This window comes from Halichoerus grypus, chromosome 2, assembly GCF_964656455.1.
Source record: "Halichoerus grypus chromosome 2, mHalGry1.hap1.1, whole genome shotgun sequence".
Taxonomy (NCBI): Eukaryota; Metazoa; Chordata; class Mammalia; order Carnivora; family Phocidae; genus Halichoerus; species Halichoerus grypus.
The window spans coordinates 312,863-325,886 of record NC_135713.1 but is presented as its reverse complement, the minus strand read 5'-3'; the positions used below and the strand labels follow the sequence as shown (position 1 = coordinate 325,886).

The 13,024-nt window shown below is 60.5% G+C and overlaps 1 protein-coding gene across 3 annotated transcripts in view; it reads left to right on the top strand.

Annotated features, from left to right (window-relative positions):
• Window positions 1-11,004, top strand: part of SLC9A3 (solute carrier family 9 member A3) — a 50,171-nt gene extending 39,167 nt beyond the window's left edge. Inside the window, exons 10-17 of one of the 3 annotated variants that reach the window (XM_036078451.2) lie at window positions 1,209-1,338; window positions 3,388-3,503; window positions 4,083-4,212; window positions 4,437-4,613; window positions 4,841-4,913; window positions 5,450-5,563; window positions 5,870-6,131; window positions 8,089-8,227. In XM_036078451.2, coding sequence (XP_035934344.2) covers window positions 1,209-1,338; window positions 3,388-3,503; window positions 4,083-4,212; window positions 4,437-4,613; window positions 4,841-4,913; window positions 5,450-5,563; window positions 5,870-6,131; window positions 8,089-8,092 — 1,006 coding nt within the window. In that variant the 3' untranslated portion in view covers window positions 8,093-8,227. Of the gene's footprint in view, window positions 1-1,208; window positions 1,339-3,387; window positions 3,504-4,082; window positions 4,213-4,436; window positions 4,614-4,840; window positions 4,914-5,449; window positions 5,564-5,869; window positions 6,136-8,088 lie in introns of those variants that run through there. The other 2 variants (XM_078066526.1, XM_078066527.1) reach the window with 2 other exon arrangements.
• Window positions 11,005-13,024: the final 2,020 nt, after the last annotated feature.

Genomic DNA, 13,024 nt, shown 5'->3' with positions numbered 1-13,024 from the left:
GGTTTCTTGACTGTCTGAGACCCCCACCCCCTGGGACTCCTGTTCCCCCTGAACCCCCTCCTCTCCCTGGGGCTCCCCCTCTCCCTGGACCGCCTACTCCCCCTGGAATCTCTCCTCCTGGACACTCTCCTCCTCTAGGAATCCCCTTCCCTCTGGACCCCCTCCTTCCCCTGGGACTCCCCCTCTCCCTGGGACCACCCTGGAGTCCCTCTGCCTCTGGGACCCCTCTCCCCCAGGAGCCCCTCGTCCCGGAGCCCCTCCTTCCCCTGGGACTCCCCCAGCCCCCTCCTCCCACTGGAGCCCCCTCTTCTCCCTCCCCCACCACGTCCGTCCTACTCGTGGCCCACTGGGCTTTGGCTAGATGTCCCTCTTATTCTCACCCAGCCACCTGCTCTTCTGACCCAAAATACTGGCCAGTACCCTAAGTGTGTTGGGTTTAAAGCCTCCTTAGGGCCAGGCTTGTTCTCTCCTAGTGTGGGAGCTCAGGGGCTCCTCCTCCCCCAGCCAATCCCTCTGCAGGTAAAATGCGCCCCCTTCACTGTAGCGAGGGCCCCAGGGCCCTGCCCTCCCCCAGCCTCACCCTTTCCAGAGGGTTAGGTAGTCACTTGGAAAACTTTGCAATATTGTATTAAATAAGAAAACAAAATACAGAATTCGACATACATTCTAATGACATGTACCTTCATATAGGAAGGAAGGAACAGAGCACAGACGAGGAAAAAGCACCCCTGAGGTTTATTCCTTTTATTTTATTTTTTTTTTTTCTTTTTTTTTTTTTTTTTCTTTTTTTTTTTTTTATTTGACAGAGAGAGACACAGCAAGAGAGGGAACACAAGCAGGGGGAGTGGGAGAGGGAGAAGCAGGCTTCCCGCGGAGCAGGGAGCCCGATGCGGGGCTCGATCCCAGGACCCTGGGATCATGACCTGAGCCGAAGGCAGACGCTCAACGACTGAGCCACCCAGGCGCCCCTATTCCTTTTATTTTAAAACTCACCTTTGTGCTTGTTACAGTAAATAAAAATCAGGATTGGGGGGAGGGAGGGCATCTCCTGTGTCTCAGTTCCTGGGAGACCATGTCCATTACAAGTCTGGGCAGTGAGAGGGGGACCCCTACTCCATGCCCCCCACGACTGCCGAGGTCCCCGTCCATCCTGGGGCCTTGCCCACGGCCCATCCAAGTGTTGATATCGTGTTGGTTTGACCCCCCAGGTGGTCCAATTTTGATAGGAAATTCCTCAGCAAAATCCTTATGAGAAGGTCGGCTCAGAAGTCACGAGATCGGATTCTGAATGTTTTCCATGAACTCAACTTGAAAGATGCCATTAGCTATGTGGCTGAGGTACCAGAACATTCCATCTGTTCTCTTGTCGGAGTTGGGGGCTGAAGCAACACCCAGCCAAAGGATGGGGTCTAGGGCAGCGGGCCAGGGAGGGAGGCCCCTGGTGGGAAGGCCCAGGTGGCACCGTGCTGGGGCTGCTGACAAGTTCATGACGTGAAGCTCCTGGGTCCTCCAACACCCCAAGAGTGGCTGTGGGAGCTGAGGCACAGCACCCGCCCCCACGGCTCTCTGTGGGACGCTCTGTGGTGTGGTGAGTCTGAGCTCGAAGACCAGCTAGGGCATTACAGAGTCATGCCCCCAACATACATATGTGCACACACATTCGTGCATGTCTGCATATGCACAGCCATGCACACAGAGGGGAAAGCAGCAAGGATGTCTTGCATCCTGTGGGGTCAACAGGGCACACCTGGGAACGGGCTGTGGCTCTAAGGTCCTTGCAGGTGAGCGGGACTTTCCTGCATCCACATAACACCTGCGTCCTATAGTGAATGAATCCTCCCCCATGTCTTTGGGGCTGATGGGCCATAGAAGGCCCCCCACCAACTAGTGGCTGGTGCATCCAGTGTGGGGTCAGTGAGTGGGCTCAGGGAGCCTGTGGAAGGATGAGGGACTAGCCTGCCACGCGGGCTGCATGGTGACTCTCTGGATCTTGCTGTTTCTGATGCCACATGCCCTGTGCCAACCCACAGCCACTCAGGACTCGGGGTGCGTCGAAGTGACCCAGTCATAGCAGGTCCCAGGTCAAACCCCACTCCTCCTGGACACACAGTCTGGCTGGCCCCTCCCCAGTGGCCACATGCCTCCAGGCAGCGCACACGTGTGACAGTCACTTGGCCTTTGCCCCGTGTGTATCCCCTGGGCCCCGAGGTCACCTGGCGCCTCACCAGCTCAGGCCTACACAGAGCCTGGTGAGCTAGGGATCTGCACTTCCATCTCAGCGAATCCCATGGACCTCAGCCAGAGGGCGTAGCCAGAGCCCTGGAAGCATCTGTTCCTTCCAAGGGGAAAGTGATTCCTGTCTCGAGTGGGCTTGTCCACACCAAATGTACAGCCTGATGCCCTAACACAGCCGGGGGTTACTCCAGGACAGACGGATGCAGGGGCCACAAGGAGAGCAGTAAAGAGAAGGGCCCTACACTATCTACTGAGCTAATGCCACACCGACGCTGCCCCCCTGAAACCCCGACCCACAAGCTTCAGGCGCTGGGAGGGACAAGGTCACCTGCTGTCTGCACCTCTGGCCCTGGGCTGGGGAAGTTCACTGCTCAGATCTCTGCCCTCTGGGACTACAGAGGCCTTTGTGTCCTTCGAGCCTGGATGGGTGGGCAGGAGGGACTGTCCTGACTGTGTGGAGTGATGTCCCTTCTGCTGGCCGAGTCCTGTCTCCCTCGGACACTCTGACACCCCAGCCCCCACGTGGGAGATGCAGGCTGCTTGCAGGGCCCCCACTGCCCACCACACTGAGCGCCCAGTGCCCGTGACATGGGCTCCTGCATGGTCAGGACTGGCTCTGCCCACTCAGACTGCAGCGGGGGTGGTGCGTCCTCCGGGGCTGTGCCTCTGGGCCTCCTGCCCCGCCACGCCGGCCCCATGCCCTCCCCTGAGGAATGCCTGCTTCTCTTCCAGTGACCCCCTTGGCACTCGGCCCCACGCTCCCACCCAAGGAGAGTGGCTGTTTCCACCTCTCATTCATGTCCGGCTCGGCTCTACATGATCTTAATCTGATTCAGTTCCAGACAGAGGCCATGAGCCCCCACTGGGGGTTTCCTTCTCAGGGTCACTGAGGGCAGATGGTTGGGAGTCCCCAGTGGGGACAGGGGACACCTCCCCAGTCCTGTGGGGAGCTGCAATGTTTCTGGACGCCCTGTGCCCACTGAGGGTCTGGGTTGAAGGACCCATGGTTCTGTCTTCCCTTTCCTCTTCAATCCACCAGCCCCAACCAGTGAGCGAGGCCTTACCCGTGGCCTCAGCCCTCCAGGGGCTGGTGTCGCCTGGCTTCGAGGCACTCCCCGGTGTGGGCTGACACAGGCCTCCTCTTCCCCACAGGGAGAGCGCCGTGGGTCCCTGGCCTTCATCCGCTCCCCCAGCACTGACAACATGGTCAACGTGGACTTCAGCACACCACGGCCCTCAACCGTGGAGGCCTCCGTCTCCTACCTCTTGTACGTGCTCACGCTCACACGGGCTTCCACCAGGAGAGCACCCTGGCCTGGTCCCCCGCCTGCCCCTGGAGGCTGCTACGGGCAGGGGTCTCACCTGACCTGCACTCCCAGGCCCGCCTGCTCATAGGCAGCAGGGCCCCTCTGGACAGACACTGGCCAGTGGGCACCTGGGGGCACCTGCGAGTCATGAAGGGTGGAGCAGAGGCCCCCGCGTGGGACCCCAGGGAGGGCATGCACACAGGCGCTGGCGTCCCCCGCTCCACTGCATCTGTAGGAAGTGGTAGCGTCTGCCCGGGTGGAGAGCAAGAGAGGAGGGTGCCAGACAGAGACCCGGGGCTGAGGCCTCATCCCTGGTCACCCCTACCTACACCGGTCCCGGGGTTTGGGCCTCCTGCTCTGTGGTGCCGCACGGCTGGGGCTTGGCCGACTGGTGTGCGGGTGCCGGGCCTGGGGGGTGAGTGAGGAGGGCACGGAGCACTGTGCGGGGGGGCCTCATGGGAAGTCAGGCCCAGGACAAGCTTCCCAGGAGGCCGGTGGAGAGGGCAGGAAGGGCAGGCGGTCACCACGGCCCCCACCTAGGAGGGAGAACGTCAGCGCGGTGTGCCTGGACATGCAGTCCCTGGAACAGAGGAGGAGAAGCATCCGTGACACAGAGGACATGGTCACTCACCACACCCTGCAGCAGTACCTGTACAAGGCTCGGCAGGAGGTGGGCGTGCGGCCCCGGCCCCCGGCCCCCAGCCCCCGGCCCCCGGCCCCCTCACCCTGGGCCCCCTCACCCTGGGCCCGGTTCCCTGCAGAGTGCCGAGAGGGCTCAGCCTCCCAGCTGGGTCCCTGGGCCTGGCTGGCTGGGGGTGCTCGTGGGGCCGTGAGGTTCGGGGCAGCCCCAGCACCCCAGCCGTGCAGGTGTCCCCACTGTGACCTCTCCCCCAGTACAAGCATCTCTACAGTCGGCATGAGCTAACCCCGAACGAGGACGAGAAGCAGGACAAGGAGATCTTCCACAGGACCATGCGGAAGCGCTTGGAGTCCTTCAAGTCCGCCAAGCTGGGGATCAACCAGAACAAGAAGGCGGCAAAGCTCTACAAGAGGGAACGCGCCCAGAAGCGGGTAAAGGCAGAGGGGCCGTGGGGTTCCCTGGGGGTTGGGGTCCCACTAGGGCACCCCCAGGGACAGACCTGGGCAGGCACTGTGCGCCTGTAGCCCCTCACAGAGCAGGAGGGGCCCTGGAGGGCTCCCAGCAGCACCAGCAGGGGCCCCCCTGGGAACGGTTGGGGCAGTCGGGGTCCGGGCGTAGCTGCGTCCACACCTGCTGACGGTTTCCTCTTGTTTCTCAGAGGAACAGCAGTGTCCCCAACGGGAAACTGCCCATGGAGAGCCCCATGGACAACTTCACCATTAAGGAGAAAGGTACTCGGGGGGCCACCGCCGGACCCAGAGACACATGCGATGGGGCAGGAGGGGTGCAGAGCACTGTCCCGCCAGAGAGACCCTTCCCCTTGGCAGTCAGGACCCACCTTGGGTAGGGGGCTGCTGCCAAGGCCCCAGCCCCTCTGGTGGGCAGCGCCCTGGAGGTGGGCTCCACATCCCCTGTCCCCGTCCCCACTCGGGTTTCAGCTACAAGAAGAGCGCCCTCTCTGAGCACAGCCTGATCTGCAGCGCGCTCCCGCCTCCAGAAGGCCCGGCTGGCTGGGGAGGGGGAGCAGGGGCAGGGGGGCTGGACACTCCCCGTGGCTCCCGTGTAGGAGGGAAAACCTCTTGCTGTGGTTTTGCTCTGCCCAGCCCCGCGCTGGCATGGCCGTCCAGGCAAGCTGCCCAGATGGGGTGGCGTGATGACAGCCCGCGGGGGGCTCTGCAAGCTGGTCACGGGTGTCAGTCAAGGGCACTACACGGGGCTGTCTGTGCGCCCAGCCCGCTTCCTTCACGCTGCCCTCCCTTGCCACCAGATTTGGAACTTTCAGAACCAGAGGAGGCCCCGGACTACGGTGCTGAAATGGGTGGGGGGATCGAGTTCCTGGCAAACATCACGCAAGACACCACGGCGACAGACTCCCCCTCAGGTGAGGGGTGGGGCCGGCCCTCCTTGGGCCCCACACGTGAGCATGGTCATTGGTCGTTGATGGGGACTGCAGGACCAGGGTCCACGTGGGGTGTGAGTTGCAGAGAGGGTCTCTGCTCCAGAGAAGGGAGCAGTCATGTGGAGAGACAGAACGGGGTGCAAGGCACAGGACCCCAGAGACCTTCCAGGTGACCTTCCAGGTGTCGGCGGCAGGAAGAGCTGGTGCCTGAGCCCCAGGGCAGCACCCTCCCTTGCTGCTGTCTGAGGTTCACCTGGGAATCTGATCAGCCCCTGCCCTTTCTCCTAGGAATTGACAACCCCGTGTTCTCCCCGGATGAGGACCTGAGCATCCTCTCCAGGGTGCCACCCTGGCTATCCCCTGGGGAGACGGTGGTGCCCTCCCAGAGGGCCCGTGTGCAGATCCCCTGCTCTCCGGGCAACTTCCACCGCCTGGCGCCCTTCCGCCTCAGCAACAAGTCCATGGACTCCTTTCTGCAGGCCGATGGCCCCAGTGGCCCCGATGGCTCCGAGGAGCAGCCCCACAAGACCCTCCCTGAGTCCACGCACATGTAACTCCTGGCCCCGCCCACTGACCTGACACCTGCTCTCTCCTTAGCCCCTCTCCCCTAGCCAGCCGCCTCCCTGGCTCTGGACCTGAACTTCCGCAGACTCTCTCCAGCAACTCTTCTCCCTCCTTCTAAGCCTCTTTTCCAGCTGCACATTTCTTAGGACACCTGTCTGAGTCGCTGCTTCTCCAGCTGAGATGTCAGGATCCAGAGCTGTTTGAGGATCTCTGTAACCCATGTGCTCAGCCCATGAATCTAAGTCTTGAGCTCAGAGGGAACTGAGCCCAGGGCTGGGTGGGGGCTGCGTGGGAAGGGGCCTGTTTTCCTCCCTAAAGGCCCCCGGGCTTTGGGAAAAGTCCATGTGACAGAAGTGAGTCCAGAAGAGCAACGGTCCCTTTCAGCCTCATACAGAGAGGAGTTTGGGGAAAGGGAACAGGGAAGTGGAGGGGCAGGCCACCAGCCAGCCAAGGGGACCAGCACCTCTCTCAAGAGAGGAGGCCAGAGAAGGCAGGGGTGGGGGGGTGGAGTTAGGGGACAAGGCAAGGGTGGGGGGGAGGGGTGGAGCGAGGGGGCAAGGCAAGTGTGGGAGGTGGGGGGGCGGGGGAGGAGCGAGGGGCAAGGCAAGGGAGGAGGGGTGGGGGAGTGAGGGGGCAAGGCAAGGGCAGGAGCGGGGGTGAGGGGCAAGGCGGGAGGCAGGGGAGAGCAACAGGGCAAGGCAAGGGTGGGAGGCAGGAGGTGGGGACGGGGGGGAGTGAGGGGGCAAGGCAAGGGCAGGAGGCAGGGGCAGGGGGGGAGTGAGGGGGCAAGGCAAGGGTGGGAGGCGGGGGGGAGTGAGGGGGCAAGGCAAGGTTGGGAGGCAGGGGGGAGGCACCTGTTCTGCTTCAGGGACTTCTTGCTGGGTCCCCACTTTACCTTCCATAGGGAAGAGGGTTCACCCCTTTGTGCAAGGTTTTGGGTTCATTTCATGTTTCCTTTGGGTGTTTGGTGGGCACTTGGGGGGAAACAGGAGGCGAACCTTGCCCCCAGCACAGAAGGGGCTCTCACACGGCAGCTTTCCCATTCATTTCAACCGAAGCAGGACCTCCTTGTTTTTCTCTCCTGTGGACACTTGGAGAGGGCGTGCATCAGTCCAGCTGGGGAGAGGCCTTCACGGTGGGGTGTTCTAGCAAGGCTGGCTGGTGCTGCCCAGTGCAGCATTTTCTTTATGCATAAAGCTGGGCTTTCTCGGGGGTTCCTGGGGCCTAGAAGTGAGCTTGTGGGAAACACCACGTGGGCAGGGCCTCTGTCTGGTGCTTCCGCTGCTCTTCTGCTTCTTCCTGGCTTCTGCCTCTGAACCCATAACCTTCCCCTCTCTCTTCCTTGAGCCCTGCTTGTCCTAGAGCAAGGGCACTGTGTCCAGGGAGGCCATGTGGCCAGGGCCATTCCTGGACAGGGTGGTTGTATGGGGCGGGCATGGCACTGAGCACGGGCCTGTAGTGGAGGGGCCCGTCAGGGGGCTGCAGAGGCAGGTCCTCAGCTGACCCTCTAACTGTGCACCGTGGTGGCCACGCGGCCCGGGCATGGCCTCAGAGTGTCCCACAACATTCCAGGTAGTGGGGGCGGGGCGCAGGCTGGGTGTGTTGGGGACCCTCCAGGCTGCTCGGCCACCCTTTAAGATTAGAGGGAAGGTTCCACGGCCTGGAGTGTCCCTGTGATTCCCGGACCCGCAGAGGGGCGGTGGCAGCCTCCCGAGGTGGGGGCGCCCGCAGTCAACTGGGAAGGTTGGCGATGCCCCTGCCCGCAGGCATGCTCCGGGTTTTGGTCAACCCAGCCAGTCTTGACTTCCGTGCAGTTTGTGCGGCTTGGGGCCGGGAACCTGAGCAGCGCCGCCTCCCGGGTCTCCCCTGCACCCCTTACCCCTCCTCCCCCCACGAGGGCCCCCGCCAGGTGCCGTCTGCGCTCACACCGTCTTCTCCCGCAGGTGACACGGGCTCCGACGTGCCGCTGACCGGACGCTCGTCCCCTCCCGCCGCCGAGAAGCCCCCGCTTCCCGCGCGCTCCCCGCGCCAGCGCGCCCTGAGCCCGGCCCCGCCCACCGAGGGCCCGCCCGCCGAGGCCCCGCCCGCCGAGGCCCCGCCCACCGCCCCGCCCGACCGCGAGCCGGGCGCCGGGCCGGAGCGCCGCGGACTCCCGGGCGCGCATGCGCGGTCGGCGGCGGCGCGCCGCGTGCACAGCCGGCGCTCTTTCCAGCGGCCCCGCGCGCGCCGCCGCCCCGCGCTGCTCAAGCTCGCGTCCCTGCCGCCGTCGTGCCACGCGCCGCCGCACGCGCTGGAGCAGGAGGAGACGCCGCTGTGACGGCCTGGCCCCGGGGTCTCCCGCAGCCGCAGTCCAGGTGCCGGCCTAGGGCAGCGAGCCGGACTCGCCGGTTCAGAAGCCGGCCCAGGGGACCGAGTGTGCCGCGAGGCCTGACCCTTGGAATTCCTTGGAGCCACCGGCAGAGAGGCCCCTGCGGGCTCGGAAGTGGACCGTGGCAGGGCCTCTGCCAGCTGCTGGGCGGTCTGGGCCCCTGCCCTTGCCCCGAGACTCTGCCGTGGGCCCTTCTGTGCACCTGCCCTGGTTCTGAGCCCTGCCGGCGCTTGGGTGTTCTTGTCACCCCGACTTGGAGTCAGGAAGGGCCCTGGGTGTCAGAAGTGGGCTCTGGGTTCGAGTTCTTGCCACTTCGTGTCCACTCTCTCATCAACACTGCCAGGGACACTGAGACCAGATGCCAGCCCGCATTCCGGGCCCCCGCAGGGCTCTCACCCCCAGGGAGGCAGGAGCCCTGATTCCAGGAGCAGTTTGCAGGCGGAGGGGTTGGCCCTGCGTGATGTCTTAACGTACACTTAGCAGTTCTTTGACCCACCTGTCACCTTAGGGACACCTTAGGTACAATTGCAGAAACATCTTTTGTTTGTTTATCCTTTTTGTGTTGTGACTTGCAGAGCCCAGCACTGGTCTGGCTCTGGCCCAGGCGTCAGTGTGGCGGCCCCTGGTTTCCGGGTGTTGCCCCACGCCCAAACACCTGGTCTCTGGCCTTAGCCGTCCCACCTGACACTGGGAGAGATTGCACTGGCCGTGTGGGCAGGTCTACACAGCTCCCGCTGAGTAGAGTGGGCCTTCACTTAGCAAGCAGCTTAACGGGGCCAGGGCTAGGTGGGGCGGGGAGCTGCTCTTCCCTGGAGAGCCAAGGGACTTGGAGCAGGGCTCAGACCCTCACAGGGCCTCTGGGCCTGCCCTGAGAATGTTGTAGCCCAGACTGCTTCTCACCCCCTCCAGGGTCTCAGGGACATGGCTTTGGACAGAGCTGCACCCTCCGCCCCCCATCCTCTGGAGGGAGACCACTGTCTGGCTATCCCATGCGGGGGGAGCAGACGGGAGGCTGGGGTGAGGAGGCTGCCAGTGATCGAGGGAAGAGGCCCTCATCTGCCCTCGCCTGTCCCTCAGAAAGAGGTAGTAAAGATCAGAGGGATGTGGGCCTTAGGACGGACACTACTAGAAGCTTTTCTGAAGAGGCCCAGCTCAGCTCTGCTCAGGAAAGTATTTGTGCTGTGCTGTGACTGACTTCTGATGGTGGAAATTCTCACAGCCGTCACTGGTGAGGCCTGATAGCACTTCGTAGTGTTCACTGGGACCCTGGTGGAAAGTCGGTACAACCTACTGTCCCTTTGCTGTTGAGAAGAACAGGGACTAGTCATTGTGGCATCTGCTCAGCAACACAAAGCTCTTGACCCTGAGGCAGCAGATCTGCTCATTACCTAAATCACACATACGGGGGTGGGTGTTTGGTTTTCTTTCCGTAGTTATTCCCCACACTGTGCAACCATTTTGACCAACTCTGTGAGCACAAAATCTAGCCATTATCGGGGCAACAAAACCTGCCGGTTAGTGAGCCCCACTGAGCTGCAGCAACCACGCACACCTCCAGGAAGGCACACGCTCTGCCCGCTGCCTGCAGAGTGGTGCGTCCAGATAAGCCAGGCCCTGCCGCACTGGGCTCCCCAGGGTCCACAGCCCAGCCGGTCCGGCATCCCCAGCTGCCTTAACAACTCACCTGCACCTCTGGACCCGGATCCAATTCCCAGCTGCGGAGCTAGAGGCTGAGCTGGGGAAAGCGGCTCAGAGGCACCTCCAACAGCACCAGAAACAGTGAACCGGCGGGCGGTGCCTCTCTGACAAATGTCCCACGGCTCAGCTCTTGGCGGGTGTTTCTGCAGTAGACGGGCAGTTCTCTGAATGGCCCAGGGCCAAGCCCAGCCTAAAGGAACTGAAGTTCCAGGTGGGAAACCTCCTTCGCAGAATCCCACATTTCAGTGCTCACGAGAGAAGTCTGGTGTTTCCTCTGTGGACAGTCTTACACTCCCTAGTGCTGTGGATACATTTCATAAATGAGAATCCTAGCTGTTCTTGTCATTGTAAAACAGAACGTAAACAAAGTCTTATGAATGTATTTCCTTAGGAAAACTGTTGTAAAATTTTTTATTATAAAAGAATTCCTATTTATTTAATACTGAATTTTGGCCTACTTTATGGTAGACTATAAAGAACACAAATGTAGGAGTTGCTATTTCTCACCTCTCTATTTTCTTGAAAATAATTTTGTTACAGTGCTTATATACTGTGTACTAGTGATCTTCTATTGTGAAAGGAGAGTTAAAGAATTTCATTGAAATTCGAAATGTACGTTAAGTTAGGAGTGGTGAAAATTGTGTATGTTAATTTTGTGAATGTAATTTTAGTCAAATTTTGTGTAACCCTGATCACAGAACAACGTGCCTTACATGCCCCCTGGATGTGCTGGGCAGCGGCCCCGTCACAGGCCCTGTCACACCTGCATGATCAAGTCTATTAAAAATGTTTCAAGGCACTTTGGGTGGAAACTTTGAGAAATCATATCAAGGAGAATTTAAGGGGCAGTTCGCTGCAGGCAAACATTGCTCTGGCACTAAAATTAACATGGACGTGTGCGTGTGCGCGTCAGAGGCAGCCCCTTCTGGCTGGTGCAGAGGTTGTTGGGACGCGACTGCTGGCATACTCTGGGCTCTGAGACCTGGTTCTTCCCAGGCACAGACAGGTGGGCACCATCGCTTGCTTACTCAGACTCGTCACTGCACACAGGGGGCAGGCGCCCAGAAAGGGCAGAGCAGCGCCCACCCAGGCAGAGTGGGAGGAGGAAGTGCCTGAGACACCAAAGGGGGTGGGCCCAGGGCTGAAAAGAGGTGGGTAAGGGTGGTCTCTGAAGGCCGAGATGAGGCTGATGGGGGAGGCAGAAGTGTACCTGCCCCTAAATGTCTGGGTGAATCTTGTCCCCCTGAGGTGGATCCCACCCCCCAGTGAATCTCACCCCCCCAGGTGGGTCCCACCCCCCGGTGAATCTCACCCCCCCAGGTGGGTCCCACCCCCCGGTGAATCTCACCCCCCCAGGTGGATCCTGCCCCCCCCCGGAGGTGGATCCCACCCCCAGGTTCCTTGAGGTCTGTGTCACAGACACATCTTTTTTTTTAGAAAACGAGGGCACAAGCAGGGGTGGGGGGTAGGGGGGAGAAGGGGTGGAGAGAAAGAGAATCCTAAGCAGACTCCCTGCTGAGCACAGAGCCTGGACTCAATCTCACCACCCTGAGATCATGACCTGAGCTGAAATCAAGAGTCAGACGCTTAACCCCGGAGCCACCCAGGTGCCCCACAGACACATCTTTCAATAGCTAAAATTTTTGAGGTTTATTATAGAAAGAAAATGCACGTCAATGCCGAGTCTATAAATACTTTTTATAAGAGAAGTCTAACCAGCAAATTTACAGCCATTTCAAAGTTGGTAGGAGTGTGGTTCTAGGACTGCTATAAGTACCACAGACAGGTTGGCTTAAAACAACACATTTATTGCCAAGTAATCCAGGTGTGGGCAGGGCCTCACTCCTGACCCTGCGGAGAGTCCTCCGGCCTCATCAGTGTCTGGTGCCCCTGGGCTTGGAGGAGCATCACCTCAACCCCCCACGCCTGTCACAGCCCCACCTGCTCGCTCCCAGGCCAGCTGTCCAGGAAGCCCATCTCTGGGCTTCTCCTGCTGCGTTCCACGTCTCCTCCCAGGTGGCACTGGTGTCCCGGTCGCATCCCTAGCTGCAGTGTGCCACGGACACGCAGGAGGGCCGAGCAGCCAGAAGCCCCCATGTGGCCCACCTTCCCTGGAAGACTTCCTCTGGACACAAATAAGTGGCCATGCTTCCCAGCTCCGTGTTTTGGGGTCACAGCAGTTTGGACTGTACATTGGCAGAGCACCCCAGGTAAGCATCAGCTCATGTGCCCACACCAGTTAAACGTGGTCAGGAGCCCCTTCCCTGCCATGCTCTGGAAACTGTATGAATAAAACTTGAGAGTCAAAGAAATCTCCTACATTGAAAGATGTTCTTTCTACTGAACAGCAAATGTTCTTATAAAGAACAACCCAAAGACTCCGTGAGTCTGCAGTGGCCTGACATGAACCTGTTTCTGGTACCAGCTGCAGGCTGCCTGTCCTGTTAAACCCATTTTCCCCGATGGGCACCTGGCACCAACTGGCCTAGAGACGAGCCTCCCCTGGGTGTGACCAACCCACCAGGATGTGGCCCTCTGCTGTGCCCCCACCCCCACCACATCCTGGCCACTGTGCTGCCTTCAGTCACGTGTCCCTGTTATTTGGAACGCGCTGACCTCCGGCATTCACCAGTTCCACAGGCATCCCCGAAGCAAGTGTGACCAATGGCCAAGGGCACTGGGGCGACCATCACATCATCAGAGCAAGAACTGACAAGGACAACGTGCACCACTTGGGTCTGTTGTCATCATTTGAATATTCACCCTGGATATTTGTTCCTGAAGTATCATGGAGTGAAAGTTCTCTCAGTCGC